At 44.9% G+C, this 17,932-nt stretch overlaps 1 protein-coding gene across 4 annotated transcripts in view; it reads right to left on the reverse strand.

The window, feature by feature from the left end:
* Window positions 1–17,932, reverse strand: part of STAT6 (signal transducer and activator of transcription 6) — a 177,949-nt gene that overhangs the window by 46,304 nt on the left and 113,713 nt on the right. For all 4 annotated transcript variants that reach the window (XM_053294032.1, XM_053294030.1, XM_053294033.1 and 1 more), the window contains exons 2-6: window positions 11,986–12,141; window positions 10,037–10,175; window positions 7,877–7,960; window positions 4,747–4,885; window positions 1,612–1,667 (exon numbers count right to left, since the gene is read on the reverse strand). In XM_053294032.1, coding sequence (XP_053150007.1) covers window positions 1,612–1,667; window positions 4,747–4,885; window positions 7,877–7,960; window positions 10,037–10,175; window positions 11,986–12,116 — 549 coding nt within the window. In that variant the 5' untranslated portion in view covers window positions 12,117–12,141. The remainder of the gene's footprint in view (window positions 1–1,611; window positions 1,668–4,746; window positions 4,886–7,876; window positions 7,961–10,036; window positions 10,176–11,985; window positions 12,142–17,932) is intronic.

A 17,932-nucleotide genomic window follows, 5' to 3' on the forward strand; every position in this document is an offset into this window, starting at 1 on the left:
TTAATTCTTATTTATGTTTTTATTTCAATTGTATATTCACTCTGTCTTATTTATAAATTTTTGAGTTTTAGTAATTAACTCCCTCCTTAAGATTGGGAGGCTTTCGGTGGTTTCAGTAATATACCCTAGTGTATTGTGATATAAGTGGTACTATGCTTTTATCTTAAACTGTGTTATATGTTCTGTTCTATTTCCTTGTTGTGCTGGTCATAGACTGTAATAAACCTTGAACTGAACTGAACTGAACATACATACATACAGCTGTGCAACCTTAACCCTGAGCTATTCTGTAAGGGCGGTCTAGAAATTGAACAAATAAATAAATAAATAAACTCCCCAGCTAGCATGCAGTGGCTTGATCTTCTTTGCATATCTCCCTGCAATGTGTATGGATTGAGGAAGACGTTTCCTTTTTTTTTTAATTTATTAAGAAAATAAAAAACAACATGATTGCATTAACATATCTTGAGCTTCCAACACGTACATTTGAGATATTACAAATGACAATCCAAGATTCCACTTCCACCCTTTACTCTCCTTCGCCTTCACAGCAGATAATACAAAAAAGTATAAGATATAAGTAATACAGTAGTCAACCTGCGGTATTAGAAAAAACCAAATCTTGGGTGTGGATGTTGACTATGTACTATATTGTAATTTATGAAAGGTTCCCATGTTAACACAAATGTTTCATCCGAATTATTCCACAAATAAGCAGCGACCTTAGCCATTGAAGCATATTCCCATAGCTTTAGTAGCCATTCATCCAAAGTCAGGATTGCTTGTGACTTGGTGGCATAAAGAATCCTAGCGGCAATAATCATATATAAGGACAACTCTGTGTATTTAGTAGGTATACGGGGTTTAGTCATAATTAGCAAAAAAAGCTCTGGTGAATACAGAACATTTATATTTAAAATTTGTTGCATCTTAAGATGAATTTTTTCCCAAAATTGTTGTGCTTTGCCACAAGTCCACCACAAGTGATTAAAATGTCCCTGAATGATTCTTGCATTTCCAACAATCTCCTGGGTAATTGCTGTTCCTCTTTCTAAAGGTCACAGGAGAAATGTACCAATGAAAGCACATTTTGTACCAATTCTCGCTTACGGTACTGTTTGCTGTAAATTTAATGTTCTCCTTCCATTGATACTCCCACTGTTGAATATCAATTGTCCTGTTTAAGTTTTGCATCCATTTATTCGTAGTCTTTAATCTGTTCTGTTTCTGAGTCATATTTCAACAGCAACTTGTATATCAATCCCAATAAATGATTAGGGATGTGCAAACAGGTTCGACCTCGAAGCTGTCCGAGGTTGAACCAGTTCCATTCAACTGTTCGGGGTCAACCCGAACCCCCAGGGGGTTCATTGACCTTTAAATTATTTTTTTAAAATACATTTTTTACCTTTTACTCCCCTCGGTGGAGTTCCTGGAGGTGGCCGGGGGATGGGGTCCATAGAGGTTCCCCCTCCCCCTGCCAGGCTTCAAAATTGTGCAATGTCCTTGCACTGGCGAAATATGTTTACTTAAGCACAGCATTTGTCTGCATGCCAGCCAGTGCCTGTGGAATAAATGAATGGCCATGTTAATTGGGTGACTCATACTCACTTGCAGGCTCTCTTGAGTTGGAAACTGTGGGTCCAGTATGTTTCGCTGCCGAGAAGCTAAGGAAGACAAATTCACAATTAACACCTGTAGAGGTTAACATTGTGCAAACTCTAGTTCAGGATTTTTTGTGAGGCTTACAGGAGAGACAACAGTGTTCTACAGACTTCTCCAGCTACAGATTTTAGAGGAAAGAGAAGCACTTGACCTTTGCGCTCAGTGAGTTCCCTCACTGAAACCTTGATACTGACTGACTCACTGCCACACAATTTGCTAGCTCTTTATGAGTGAAGAGGCAAGAGAACAACAGAAGTCCTGTCCTTTCCCTGTGGGGGAAAGTATCTCGTCAAAAACTATCTTTCATGGCACTAGTGTCGAACTCAGATAGGTTGGAGGCCAAATTCCCCCACCCAACAGAAACCCTAAGAGTCATACCCATAACTTTGCACCCAAAGTTTCAACAAAACATTCCCCAGTTGCTACTTCCATGTCAAAGATTCTGTTCAACACCATCTCCTGCCAGAACCCATTGCCCACCAAATAATTTTCTCCCATGTGTCCTAGGCTTACCCCTATGCTATTCAAGGAGTCTAATGCTGGGGTATGCAATAGTGGCCACTGGAAAGCCAGCCCCTCTGCCCCATTAAGGGCATCGGCTTCTTATTCCTGAAGATGGCTCCATAATCTTTATGGAGCATGGGGCAGGTGCTGGTACCATGGGCTGAATGTCCACTGTTCCCAAACAAGAAAATGGCTCCAGTTGAGAAAAGGTCAAGAATTTTTTAAAAAATAAGATTGCCAATTTCCTGGGTTCTGATGGCCAAATTGGGATCATCCAAAGAAATCCCACTCAATACTTCATGGGAGGGTCACCAATTGTTCACAGTTCTGAAAGACTTCATATTTTGGGGAATTTGTTCAAAACTTGCTGTGGTCAGTAAAAGCAGAAGTGTGTGTGTGTGTGTGTGTGTGTGTGTGAGAGAGAGAGAGAGAGAGAGAGAGAGAGAGAGAGAGAGAGAGAGAGAGAAAGAGAGGGGGGGCATGGAGCGAGAGGGAGAGGACACAAATGAACTACAGTGCCATCATAGTAATGTTCATGGCACTTTAGAAAGAACCAGAAAATAGGCCCCTGTCCCAAGGGGTTCACAATTTAAAGTCAACACAAGGGAAACATCAGTGGAAGGTGAGGGAACTAGAGGCGGGATCAGCTGGAACATAGGAACATAGGAAACTGCCATATACTGAGTCAGACCTTTGGTCTATCTAGCTGAGTATTGTCTTCACAGACTGGCAGCGGCTACTCCAAGGTTGCAGGCAGGAATCTCTCTCAGCCCTATCTTGGAGAAACCAGGGAGGGAACTTGGAACCTTCTGCTCTTCCCAGAGCGGCTCCACCTCCTGAGGGAAATATCTTGCAGTGCTCATACATCAAGTCTCCCATTCATATGCAACCAGGGCAGACCCTGCTTAGCTATGGGGACAAGTCATGCTTGCTACCACAAGACCAGCTCTCCTCTCCTAGACCAGCTCTCCTCTCCTGAGAAGAGGAGAATGGGAAGAATATTGACAGTTTCAAACAGTATTATCTTCCTTACTACAACAACAACAACAACAACAACAACAACAACAACAACAACAACAACAACAACAACAAGGCTCTTGTAGGTCACCGAAGAGAAACATCAAATATGTTTTGCAGAAATATAATGGACATTGAGCAACAACATTCCAGACTATGTTTAGCTATGCCGAAATCCCATTGAAATTAATGGGACTCAGGTTAGTCATGACTAACTTGTTTCATTGATTTCTATGGTGCTTAGTCCTAAATAGTCTGGCTGTTGAACAATGTATTTTGTTTGCTAGCCCTACTCTGAAAATTGAAATCTGTTAATAAAGAGCTATGATAACCACTAGGCAAGTGAAGCATTGTTTCTAACTGCGTATTTTATCATTAAACTGAGATGTAAGCTGCGGAAGGCACTGACCCTTTGCACCAGCAACTCTGTTAACCACTAGGGGCATTAGGGAAGAGAGACAGTGAGGCTGTTCTCACGACCAGCCTAAACCTGCCTGGGCTGCCCCAAAGCAGGGTTAGGCTGGCTGCACGCAGCCTAAGGAGTCACAGAGATGGGCGCATAGAGAGCATGCCACGAGTTGCTCTGAGGGATGCCTGGAGGCCGGAACTTGTTGCCCAGACCCCTCCACCATGCTCCACAGAGCAGGGCTGTCCACGTGGGCACGCAGGAGCCGTGCTGATGACGGATGGTTTGGATGTCTGGGGGAAAGATAGCTTAAGTTCAGCTTCCCGCCACCCCCCCCCGTGCCCTCCCAGCCTGCCCAGGACAATCATGTGACTCGCCCCAGTGAGTAACGGAAACCTCTCTGTCTACTCTCTGCCTGACCCGAATCCCCTCTGTTGGACTGAGTCTCAGGTTTCTTCTCTCACCTGAGAGACAGACTTGTGTCTTCCTCCTTACCCTTGCACCTCTTGTAGCTAGCAGCTAGGCATGTAGGCTCTCTCTCTATCCAGCATGTATCTCCTAAATAAACCTTTACCTTAAATCTTAATTACAGGATTCCAGACACTCTTAATTAGCAGTGCTCTTCCCACCTGTGCGTTATCTGCTGCAGTTGGGGCAGAGAAGGAATCCAGCCCCTCCAAACTCCAACAAACACAACTAGAGAACGGTGATTAGACTTGGCCGCATGAAGCGCTTTGATATCACCAGGGGTGGCTTGTCAGTGAGGCAACAGCCTAAGGTGGTGACTGTGCCCCGGGGGCAGCAAGCATGGGCATCCTGCCCCACCACCATCCCCTACGGGCATCACCTCACCGGCCTGCAGCTGCTGGATCTGCTGCCCCTCCCCAGCTCAATATCCATAGCTGATTTGGGCCCATCAATATAACAGATGATCAGGCTGTCCATAATTCGACAGATTCAAAGACGACAGCCATGCCATGAAGATTCTCTGGCTGCCTTTGGTGTCAAGCCAGCCCAACGGAAAGGGGAGCCACTCTCTGAAACCCCATCATCATCATCATCATCATCATCATCATCATCATCATCATCATCATCCAGTTCCTTCAACACTTAATCCTTTCAGAGCTTTCAACGGCTCATTTCCACATCCTCACCTCTTGTGCTGTCATTCAGCGGCTTCAAGGTCTCCCGGAGTCCCTGGATCTCCTGCACTCTGTACTGAAGCCTCTGCAGACAGAATGCAAACTTCAGCTCTTCCCTTTGGCTTTGGATGCAGACGGGCAGGTGCTGGAACTGCGGAGCGGGGGGAGAAATTGGAACGTTCAGGGCTTCCAATGCAGTTTTGACATCTCACTTTAGCACTCCCATGCCGGTCATGATCCAGCATACAATATATGTTTGTAGATAACCTTAATTTCCTAATCAAGCCTTTTTAATCAGGGTGTGTATAGTTATGGATAATATTATTCAACCTATCGGCAATAACAGAAGTCCATATTTTTAAATTCATGTTAATGAGACGTGTTGGTCTATAACACCCATATTGGACAGGTTTAGGTAAAGTAAAAGTAAAGTTGTGCCATTGAGTCGGTGTTGACTCCTGGTGACCACAGAGCCATGTACTTTTCTTTGGTAGAATACAGGAGGGCTTTACCATTGCCGTCTCCCACGCAGTATGAGATTATGCCGATCTTCCTATATTGCTGTTGCCTGATATTGGGAAACATACCAGTGGGGATTCGAACCAGCAACATCTTGCTCCCTAGGCAAGTTATCTCCCTGCTGCCATTAGGTAGCTGCAGGTTTAGGTACAAGCACAATTTTAGCTCCTTTCCAAGAATTAGGGAATATGTATGTGTATGACACTTCATTAATAGTAATAGTAGTTATTGTTTTTTTAAAAAAGTATGTATGTACCGCTTTTCAATGAGTGGTCAAAGCAGTTTATATAACAAAAGGGTATGAGAAAATCTTAATGTAAAAATCTTAAATTAAGTGGACAAATTAGTTTAAATTAAGTAGATTATAAAATCCAGAAGCTGAAGTGAACTGCCTTGTTAAAAACTTAAAAACTTGTTTTTAAAAATGCTGCATATTTTGCTGCTAGACGCAATCTAGGGGTGCTTCTGGATCCGAGCCTCTCCCTGGTGTCCTAGGTTGAGGCGGTGGCCAGAAGTGCCTTCTATCAGCTTCAGCTGATACGCCAGCTGCGTCTGTATCTTGAGATAGATGACCTCAAAACAGTGGTACATCTGCTGGGAACCTCCAGACTGGATTACTGCAATGTGCTCTATGTGGGGCTGCCCTTGTATGTGGTCCGGAAACTACAGTTGATCCAGAATGCGGCAGCCAGGTTGGTCTCTGGGTCATCTTGGAGAGACCATATAACTCCTGTATTGAAGGAGCTACACTGGCTGCCAATATGTTTCCGGGCAAAATACAAGGTGCTGGTTATAACCTATAAAGCCCTAAACAGTTTGGGCCCTGGGTATTTAATCGAACACCTTCTTCTGCATGAACCCCACCGCCCACTGAGATCATCAGGAGAGGTCCGTCTGCATTTGCCACCTGCTCGTCTGGTGGCCACCCAGGGAGGGGCCTTCGCTGCTGCCTCAAGACTTTGGAATGTGCTCCCTAGTGAAATAAGAGCCTCTCCATCTCTGACAGCTTTTAAAAAGTCTTTAAAGAGCCCCTGGTGGCGCAGTGGTAAAACTGCCGCCCTGTAACCAGAAGGTTACAAGTTCGATCCTGACCAGGGGCTCAAGGTTGACTCAGCCTTCCATCCTTCCGAGGTCGGTCAAATGAGTACCCAGAATGTTGGGGGCAATATGCTAAATCATTGTAAACCGCTTAGAGAGCTCCGGCTATAGAGCAGTATATAAATGTAAGTGCTATTGCTAAGTGCTATTGCTAATTAATATTCTTTTAATGGTTTTAATGCTGTTTTAAAATATTCTTTAAAAAAAATTAAATTGTTGGAATGTTTTAAACTTTTCGTTTTTGTTTTAACTAACGTTTTACTTTCTGTTGTAATGTTTTATTGTTGGAATGTTTTAAACTTTTCGTTTTTGTTTTAACTAATGTTTTACTTTCTGTTTTGTTGTAAACTGCCCAGAGATGTACGTTTTGGACAGTATAAAAATATGTTAATAAAATAAAATACATAAATACATATGTGTTAAAATGCGACTTATCCTTCACCTTCCAAAATTTAAACCCAGTTTTGAACAGTTGCAAAATTGCTCTGAGAATGGGAATGGGAGCCAGGGTGTGGGGCTGGATGGAGGTGTGTGAACGATGTCACATGCAGTAGTCAATAGCTGCCCATGACATTCAGCTTTCCCCCACTTCTAACTGAAGTATGCTGAAGACCTTTAAAATCTTTTCCCCACCATTTTGGATCTTCCTCCAGGATAAAGGCATTTATGTTTGTTTGGAGGACAATGACAGCCCTATCAAACAATCTCTACCTCTTTTAAAATGTTCCATCTGTCTTCCCCCTAGGATAAATATTTAGAGTCCTGTGAGGGGTTACAGGCTTAGAACTTCAGCACAGCCACATCTCACTTGCTTAACCCCTCCAAAATGAAATGTCCAGTATCCATGTGGAACCAAAAAAAAAAGGCACTCCAGTCCAGATTTGGAGGCTTTGAAAGGGAAGTGAGAGGGTGGCAAAAGGCAGCATTAATGGAGCAATCCTTTACCACTATTGCAGATCAGAAAGGATTTGTCAGTCTGTGCCTTTTACGCAAGCCTCCAAAACAGCAGATTAACTCAACCATTGCAGTAAAGAACGATAAAATACTTTCAATAGGGTGATACTGATGACAACAGCAACAACAAATAAGTATCACTGCAATGTGACATTGCATGAAAAAGGTCTGGATGTAGCATGGTTCTAGGACAGGGGTGGGCAATCTTGGCCATCCAGCTGTTGCTGAACTACGACTCCACCAAATTGTGTCTGGGGATGATGGGATTTGTAGTTCAACAACCGGTGGAGGGCCAAGATTGCCCACCCCTGTTCTAGGAGCACAGTACAACTGTGTATAGACATCAATGAATTTGTGGGACATTCTGGATTCCAGAGTGATGTAAGAGACGGCATGGGCAGAACTGGATTTGGCAAGGAGCCCCATAAAAGATACAGAGGATACACACACTGGCTGCCCTGGAGGCATCATGAGGTTGATGGTGGCTGGGTTGCATTTGTCCAGGTACTCTATAGCTGGGGGGTATTAAATGTTTTTAGATCTAGAGAACAACTGTTGAAAAATCCCATACCTTTTTGCGAATAACTGCTTGCTCCCCTTCTAGGATCCGTTTTATAACACTCACCAACAGCAAAGAGTCTCTCTGATACATAGTCTAGAAACAGCAGGAAAAGCACAACAATTATCTATGTTTGTCCCTCAGATCACTTGTGAGGCCATCCCATTGTTTCTCCCCATCAGCAGCTTAGTTGAAATTGTTGTATAGGTGAGTGCCCTTTAAAGACTCTGGGAAGTGGAGCCAGTGAAGGGGGGGCGGGCTCTGAGGCAACTGGCTGGGATAAGCCATGCACCTGCAGTGCATATCATGAGCTACAAATAGACTAGGCCACCCAGAAATGCCCACTTTTGGCTAATGCAGATATGGTCCAGTACGACTGTTATGTGGCTCTCTTTGGTCTGGAAACCAGCACATAAAGAAGAAAGTTGCAGAGCAGCCCTTTTCTTGCTCTTCTGCTTTTCTACCTGCACGGAACATTTTAGCCTGGAGAATATTTAAAAACTGGTATCATCCACCTGCAGTCTAGGGTAGAACAAACAGAACGGATTCCTGAAAACCTTCAAGATTCTACTGCCTCATTCTACTGCATGTGCAGATCTGTTCTACGTACTCATCTCTTTGAGCTGCGGCGGTCTGGGTAGAGGCCATTCCTGGCAGCTCTGCAAACTATCTGTACCTGGGGAACTTACGTTTCCCAAAACAGCCCTCCCGCAGATCACTGATGGAAGAGCAGGTTGAGGCTTACTCTGCCTATAAATAATCAGCTTGGATCTGGACACATCTTTATAATCATCAGACCCACCCTGGGTTGGGGGAAGTTCCAGTCCTTAAACCTAATGATCAAAGAGTATGGCTGAAGGTAATTTTAAATATACTGTATATTTTTACCCCATTTTTGCTTTAAAAAAAGATCCAAAGTGACTTACCAACTCAAAATGTTAGAAATATGTAAAATAAACACATCAGACAAATGTGATGTGATATGATACAAATGTGATATGATACAGCACACACAAAAATGGCAAATGGAGCAGCAACTAAATCAAGAGCCAGCATGGTGTAGTGATGAGTGCTGGACTAGGACCGGGGAGACCTGAGTTCAGATCCCCATTCAGCCATGATACTTGCTGGGTGACTCTGGGCCAGTTACTTCTCTCTCAGCCTAACCTACTTCACAGAGTTGTTGTGAGGAGAAACCTAAGTATGTAGTACACTGCTCTGGGCTCCTTGGAGGAAGAGCGGGATATAAAATATAAAATAATAATAATAATAATAACCTAGAAATCACTGCATCAAGAGCAATTTGCTGCTTCAGTCGGGCAATTTTCAATGGGAAAATGGGTGCAGGGGAATAGTTAACTTCCCCATGTGCCCTGGTCCTAACCAAGTTGGGACCCCCACCACAGCTTTTTTTACAAAAAAGAAAAAGAAAAAGTTGTTCTAGTAAGAACTAATCAGCCTACTTTCCTTTCACTGTCTCTACAACTGGACTAAATTTGGTTCAAAGCGAGGTCCACAAGTTAGATCTCTTTCACCTCAAATGTTCATGTGTCTGCCATCTTGAATCGGTGTGGACAAACTATGCCATTGAGATGTCTGTGTGTGTCACTCACTGCAACTGTACCCAGTTTGGTGCAAATGGGTTAGACAGTCCACAAATTAGCCAGCTTGCACCTCAGAAATTCACGCGACCACCACCTTGGACTGGGGTGGATAACATCATCACAAGCTACACCACTGAGGTGTCCCTATGTGTCCCTACAGCTGTAGCAAATTTGGTTCAGATCAGTTAGGCAATTCACAAGTTAGCCCACTTGCATGTCAAAAGTTTACACATCCGCCATCTTGGATCAGGATGGATGACAAAATCACAAACTATGCCATTGAGGTGTCCCTATGTGTCCCTATAACTGTACCTCATTTGGTTCATATTGGTCCGGGTGTTGCAAAGTTAATGGGGGGGGCACACGGACGGACACACACACACAGAATGCTGGGTGATCATATGCTTACTAGAAAGTAGGCTAAAAACAGGAACTTGCATCGTGTGCATTTGTAGTTTGGCCCTAAGTGGTGGTGGTGGTGGGGGAACAGGAATCTGTGCTCAGTGGCGGAGGTGAAGGCACTGCTGATACCTGCTCCCTGTTTCATTCACTTCAGTCCCCTGCATACCTTAACACCAGCAATAAGCTGAAGAATTGGGCCTGGCTGGGAGTTTTGGTCAGCCAAGTCTTGTAGTTTCTTCACCATGGCAGTAAGCAGACTGTCAGCCATCATGGTGCAGAAATGGTCAGAGCAGCTGATGAATTCCCTGAGGAGACCAAAGTGAGGAGGGAAAAATCAGAGGAAAACCAAGTACAGCCCACCACACTTACATCCACACCCATACCCTTCTTCCCTCGCAAAACCACAATTTCCATAACCTGGTCAGCCTTGTCGAAGCTAGCATATCAAGGACACCGCAACCACTAAAACATGAGGAGTAAAATATAGCTTCTGACAAGAGACGTAACAAAGAACTATGGGGAAAATCTCACAGCTAGGGCTACATACCATCAGTGTTCTCTCTAGCTTTTTTCATCTCTGTGTGGAATGAGTTTTGTTCTGGGTGGCATATCAAGGCAGTGTGTGCACACCTGCATTCGGAGTGGGGCCTTCCTGATTCTACCTAAGTGGGATCTAAAATTAACTGAGTGGACATCAAAAAACTTGTGAGTGCACGCACGTGCACACGCCTTAGAGGGAACACTGCATACCATGTGGGCAAAGTGGCCTCACTCTCATTGAAAGTCCATTCTTCCAACAGCTGCCATTTTGCACTGAACTGAAAACTGCTGGGAGAGAGACAACTGGCAATGCTGAGGGTAGAAGCCAGAGTGATTCTTCTGGAGATGTTCAGGATGCATTTGTGGGGGGAATTGAATGGCTATGTTAAGAATCCATATATCCTAAAAACAAACTGATTATAAACTGGTTGTATTGTCACAGCTTTCTCCAAAGAATCCTGGGAATTAAATTCTGTGTCAGAGATTCCTAGCCCTCTTGGTAGAACAACAACTGTGAGAGATTTTTTGTGTGGGCAGCCACGACAGACAGATTTAGATTTGTAGTATATTCCCACCCTCAGAGTTCTAATCACCTTGGTGGATCAAGCCAAGGTCAATTTATATTCTAGACCAATACAGCTGTGACAGATGTTCATTGTGTGACCCATAGAGACAAGTTAGTGTGAGCTTCTGGTCACAAACATGAACAACTCTGTAATAAACCATGTACAGTTATTGGAATGGCCATTCTACTGTCTCCCAGCTTTCTCCAGAACACTTCCAAATTGTGGCATGTGGGCGTCCAGGGGCAAAAGCTTGCCTGGTCAAGCCTCCTAAATATGGAAATCAGGTCCATGATGGACAGGATGCCAAAAGAAGAGGAAAGGCTATGTGTGGAGAGGAGCTACATGGGAAGCAGCAATCCACTCCCCCAGCTGCTCAGTTCTCTCGTGACAGACATAAGCAATAGCCTGCTTGGGAGCTAGGGCCTACACATGAGCAAGGTAAAAGAGCCTGGAAGTGGAGGTGGCTAGAAAGCTGCATGTAAAAAGCAGAGAGAGCAGGAAGCCCCCATAGTGGCTGATGACAAAGGGGGTCCAAGGCATGAGTCAACTCTCTTCCTCACTCATCTCAGCTGCATGGGATTTTCTTTGCAGATCATATTTGCTCAAACAGCAAAAACATTTTTGCTGCAGTCCATGCACCGGAAGGACTTAATCCCTGTTGGGCTGGAGAAGCGAGAGTAGCATCATTCTGTCTTGCAGCTGTGGATCCATTAAAGAGACAGATGATCCAACCTTAAATGAGATGAGGCTGCAGGATGGTCACCGCATCACAGCTTATTTTCTAGAGAGGCTTCTTGAGTTTTTAGTATGGCAACAAAGTGCCAAGCTGAAACAGGAGGACATGCCTTCACTACAGTGTGGACAAGAAATGGCTATGCTGAGTGGAATGAATGATCAGGTATGGAGGGCATGAACAGTAGGGTTGGGAATTAGTTTAAGAAAAGAGAGAGCTGCCAGTTTTTAATGTTCCTTTCTGCCAGCGAATACACTGCTCTCTCTGCAGACTTACCAAGGGTGGTTCTCCAACCAGTCCCCCAGCAGGCATCTCAGGGTCCGAGGAAACTCTTCGATGAGGCTGCCAGACTGCTCAGGAGGCATGTTGGAGACAAGGCTCCACTGGGTCATCTTGGAGTTGGTCATTCAGAGTGGTAAATGTAGAAGTTGGCTGTTGCAATACAATACAGAGGAAGTTACAGCATATTGACCAATTCTGGGAGTGTCCCATTTACTGCCCACAAGGGGCCTCCTTCACCAACATCATCCCAGCAAAGGGAGACTCTATGGCAGTATTTACACAGTCTCAATTGATCTGAGAGAGATCAGGAGTTCATCTGCTCAGATTTCTGGCTCTCCACCCACACAGAGGCCAACTACCCAACTGAGGCCCCAGGTGCTTTATAGAAAGGTATTTAGAAATTAAGTAGTTCCTGGAAACTTGAGCCACATGCATCAGGAGAAGAAGAAAAAATGATAAGAGTATCGAGCTTTCAACTGCTTGAGCCCAGCATATCTTCAGAAATCCTTTGCCCATACAGATCCCTCAACTGAGATATTACAGGCATCTGCTGTCATTCATAGTGGGGCCCACAAGATGGCTGATAACATCTATATATATAATTCTCCTGGGTGTGCCTTGGAATGTGCGTCCCAGCGCCCAGCTGACTGGCTGGGTGGCGGACAGGCCTGATTGGCTGAGGCGCACGCAGGAGGATTGGTTGCTGTGACAGCGGCGGGCCTGGCCGCAGAGGCCAGAGGCAGCGGTGGGCCCAGCCCAGCCGCGGAGGCAAGGCCCAGGAGGGGGGGGAGAAAGGGGGGCAGAAGTGGCGGTGGGGAGGAGAGGTGGCTGGGCCTGGAAGTGAAGACTAGGGCAGAAGTGGGGGGGAGAGGTAACCGCCAGCCTCAAAGAGCAAAAAGATGCTCTGTGCGGGGTCAGCTAGTCATAAAGTATTGTTTGAAGAGAGAAAACTAAAAAGTACCCATAGGAAATATTACTATTTAAAAAACCAGACACAGCTGTAAAACCTAAGAATCAGCAGTAAACATGAGAAAGAGCAATAAGGCAATTTTATAAACTTCATGCCATTTGCATGCCGATGCCATGCAAGGGCTGCTGGGAGCAGCATTCCATCAGTGTGGCATGGAAGTTTAAAGAGGACAGCAGTATAGCTGCTGCTTTCATGTCAGATTTAAAGAACGACAGCACCACAATGGTGTCGGCTCAACAGAAGCATCTGGTTGGCCACTGTGAGAAACAGGTTCCTGGACCAGATTAATATTGGACCTGATTCAGGAAGGCTCTTCTTATGTTCTTAACTTTTTCTCATGGTATCCATCCTGTGGAATTCCTTCCCCAGAGAGGCATGATTGAGCCTTTCATCATAACATTTTAGGTACCAAGTGAAGATCTGCCATCTTGCATTAGCATCTGGACTAGAAAATAGTTGCTATCATTCTGCTCCATTGTAACAATATTGTTTTTAGAAATTTGAGTTGTTTTAATTCATTCCTGTTGTACTGGATTATCACTATATATAAATATCTTAGACGTACCCATTGCTAATTCCATGCGTGGCAGCTCTTGTGAGAGTCTAGTAGACAACTGAGTAGACATCCAAAAGTTTGTGAGCATGCGCACTGCGCACTCCTTAGAGGGAACATGGGTGGGCAGGCGGCGGTGGGGAGAAAGTGGCGGCAGTGGCCGGGGGGGAGAAAGAGAAAGCGGCAGTGGTTGGGGGGGAAAGAACGTGGCAGCAGCGGGGGGAGGAGAGAAAGCGGTGGCAGGGGGGAGAAAGCGGCGGGTGGGCAGAAAAAGAGGCTGGCCTGGTGGGCAGAGAGAAAAAATATTGGAGGGAGGGAGGGAAGAGGAGGGGGAGGGCCGAGAATGAGGGACCGAGAACGGGGGAGAACTAGAGGTTCAGATGCTCTGTGCCCGGGCCAGCTAGTTAAATTTTATTTACTGTTTTAAATGCCGTGAGCAAAAGTTTCTCTAGACAAGTGAGAACTGTATTAGACTGCAACCAACATATTTTTTTTAAGGAAATGATTCTTATCAAAGGACCAGAGGCACCTGGCAGAAGCATCCAGTTCAATTGCAGTGAGTCATCATTTTGCATCCTCAGCTGCTGCTTGCCCCAAGCAACCAACCAACAAGAAGGTTACTGTATCACCTCTTTCATTACATCTTGGCAAGACCCTAGGATTAGAAGACCAACCCTGGGGAGTTTATTTCAGCCAATAAGGTAGCCTTAACAAGGATATCTACAAAAGTTACTCACCTAGAAAAAGGTTTACTAACCCACCGGTTCCAGAGAGTGTTTACAAACATTCTCTTGTCTCATCACCTGGGGGCAGGTGGGATTCTTGCTTACCACAGGTGATAACTTATAAAACATTCAATAAAATACCTACCTAAAAGCCAAGGACACAGGGAGTAAGGGATGTGCAAAACGATTCGGGTACAAAATGATTTGTACCCAAATCTGGCCAATTTGGGTGATTTGGAGACAAAACAAATCATCCCTGTCCTCAATTGCCCAGATTTGGGTACAAATCACCCCTGATTCGGATCTGAAAAATTAGGAGATTTGGACCTCCATTTTGTGGCCAAGGTGGGTTGGGTGGTAGTGCTCAATCAGTGGAAGCTACCACCCAGATTTCTAAGAAATTGGGCAAGGGGGTGATTTTAAAATAATTTTTGAAGTTTATGCATCTTTAAGCTTTTCCCCCATAGTGAATAATGGGGATTAATGGTGGGTGGTAGTGTCAAATGGGAGCAAGGAAGCTACCACCCTGATTTCAACCCTCTCTGGGCCACCCTGATGCCTCCCCCGCTCAGGGAGTTATAACTAAAGCTGCTGAAATCCCCATTATTACCTATGGGGAAAAGATTAAAGATGCATTAACTTCAAAAAGCATTTAAAAATCACCCCTTTGCCCAATTTCTTTGAAATCTGGGTGGTAGCTTCCACCTATTGGGCACTACCACCCAACCCACTCTTTTGGCCCCGAGACCCTTTTTAAAAAATCCAAATCAATTCAGATTCAGAAAATTCGGGTACAAATGGAATCTGGGGTGATTCGGGGGGGTGTCAGATTCAGACACAAAACAAATCGGGGGTGTTTTGATTCGGGTACAAATTGAAATGAAAAGAATTGATTCGTGCACACCCCAATAGGAAGTTTTGTGTTTTTAATTGCACGTGGGCCCAAGCCATACCCCCTGCATCTGAGAAAAGCATTCTGTCAAGCACTGTTTCTTCCTGGACTTCCCAAACAAAGGTCAAACCAGACTGGGTGTGGGAGAAGGAAAGGAGGTGCCCTGCGTGAGGGCATGAGGGCAAGGAGGTGACTTGGCAGCCCCCGCACAGACCCTGGTGGCCGAGAGACGGTTGTTACCCTTTGCTCTATTGTCCCCACACTAGAGTTGCCGATATTTCATTGCCAGAATAAGAGACACAAGTTGGGGGGGGAGGGACTGAGGGGCTTGCGGGGGGCTGCCTGGGGTGGGGCGGGAGGTGTATGCAGTGGTAATCAAGAGCTTGAGTATCATTGACATATATATGCTACTGAATAATGCCAGCATTGTTTTTATTTAGAACATATTCAAGTTATACCACTTTTCAACCAAAAACTTCTCAAAATAAGAAGCTGCTCTCCCCTCCATCAAAATGAGGGACAAATGCTGTCCCTATAGGGACCAACATTTCATCCCTGAAATGAGGGATGTCTTGCGTAATGAGGGTCAGTTGGCAACCTTACCCCACACCCCTGCTAAAGGCTAAAAAAGGGATGAGGAAGGGTTTCAGCTGATTTCAGCCTCCCTTGGCCACAGTCATTGAGTAGACATCACATGGATCCTGCATGGCCATTCCAGAGTTTTCCTGAGAGTTCCCCAGACCAGGTCACCAAGGCATGTTTATTTTTCAAGACACTTTCCTTTGCACTCCTCACACTGATGTTAAAGCCTGCAATCTTCCTTATCAGTCTTCTTCCCTCAGGATCTCCCTGAGCACAAAAGCAAACGGGATACTTTTCTGACTCCAATTCTGAATATCAAGATTAATCCATCTTTTTGTGGAGTTCTTCAAAAACCAGTTTTGGCCACTCAGATAAGATTATCTTTTTGTCTCACTTTTTTTGGAGACCAGTTAGACACCTGAGTAAGGCTATTGTCCCTCTCTGGCTGTATTATTATTATTATTGTTGTTGTTGTTGTTGTTTACACAGTCAGACAGATGTTATTGACTGGTTTGTTTTATCCAGACACATGATGATTATGATTATTATTCCACATTCTTTTTTTTTAACCCTATTGTTCCCATTGCCCTACATGGGAAGCACTTTCACATAATCAGTAATCAGTAGGCTTTTTCAGTGCTCCTGGAATGTTCCATCTTTATCCTATAAAACATGCCCACTGGCACCTCCTAAAATGCACAGTCTTTGGAATTCATTCCCGAGATTGCTGCTGTTCTGGAGTTTTTCATCGTACTCCAGTCAGTGTTCTTCCCCTGGAACCCCAATTTATTTGCACTTCACCTCAGACAGGTAATTTAGGAGGCCCATTGCCCCTTCCTTCCATGCCTCTGGGAGCTTATTATTTTTCTTCCACCAGACCCCCTTCCCATTGTGTGTGTGTGTGTGTGTGTGTGTGTGTTTGTGGGTGTGTGAGAGAGAGAGATTTTCAACATATCTTTAGTAATCATTTAGGTAACCAGATAGTAGGGATTTGCGAAACATTTCAGATACAGAATGATCTGTACCTGAATCTGCCTGTTTCAGGCGATTTGTGCACAAAACAAATTGCCCCTTTGCAAGTCCCGAAAGATCTGGCTCCAAAACAAATCGCCCGAACTTTGGAGCTAAATGTTTTATTGTTTTGGACCTCCATTTTGTGGCAATCTCCATGTAGTCTCCATTCTGTGTTTGACGTCTATTTGAATTTCCCGCCCTTCCAAGCTTCAGATCAGTGAATGAAAGCATGGGCTGATTTGCTGACGATTCCCTCCTGGTTCCAGATTGGCTCTTTTGGCTCTTGCCACTCCTGACTGACCCCACATTGGCCAGGGGAAGGGTCAAAGAAGGGGCAAGTGTGGGGGGAGTTCAAGGAGGGATTTTCAATTAGATTTGAAGAGGCAGCAGCCACCATTCTGCCTTTCTACCTTGTGAGAGGAGAGAGAGAGCTTTGCTTTGCTTTGCTTTGCTTTGCCTTGCCATGCCGTGCCTATTGCCTTCTGCCTTGCCAGCCTGAGCCCTGCCTGCCTTGCCACCCAGCCTGCCTGCCCCTGCTGCTGCATGCCAGCCTGGGAATGGATTATATCTGCTGCATTCCTTGTTTTTTGTTCCTGAGAAGAAAAGAATTTTTTTCACCCCCTTCCTGCTGCTAAGAAAATCACTGCCTGCCTGTGCCTACTGTATCTGTGCCAGCCAGCAACCACAACCCCTGTGGCCACTGGCCAGCCACCTCCTTTCCCCGCAGATTTTCCAGCCTTTTGCCACAGCCCCCCAGCCCCAAATCTGAAGACTGAAGAAGATTGAAGAAGAAAGAGTAGACTCCGAGACCAGAACACACACACACACACACACACACACACACACACACACACACACATCTTTGGAACTGTATATTCTTGGGGCTTTTTTCCTGTTTGGACGGAGGTTTTGGGTTGCAATAGAATTTTAAAAGTTGTATTGTTTAGTTTAGAAGAAGTTTGAAAAGAGGTTCTGTGTGGGAGGGATCCCCATTAGCTAGTACTAGTAGGTGGTTAGAAGGGTAGCATAACCTAGTGGTTTTAAAAAACGATTCTGACTTTTTTCCCATTCCAAAGATTTGGGGGGGGGCATTTTAAAAAAAACAGAAGCCTGTCCTCCAGCCCTCTGTGCCCATAATATATCAGTATTAATATTCTCTGCCCACCAGCCTACAGGCTCTTAGTAGGCAGGAAGGCACAGACTCT

The sequence above is a fragment of the Hemicordylus capensis genome, chromosome 2 (assembly GCF_027244095.1).
Source record: "Hemicordylus capensis ecotype Gifberg chromosome 2, rHemCap1.1.pri, whole genome shotgun sequence".
NCBI lineage: Eukaryota > Metazoa > Chordata > Lepidosauria > Squamata > Cordylidae > Hemicordylus > Hemicordylus capensis.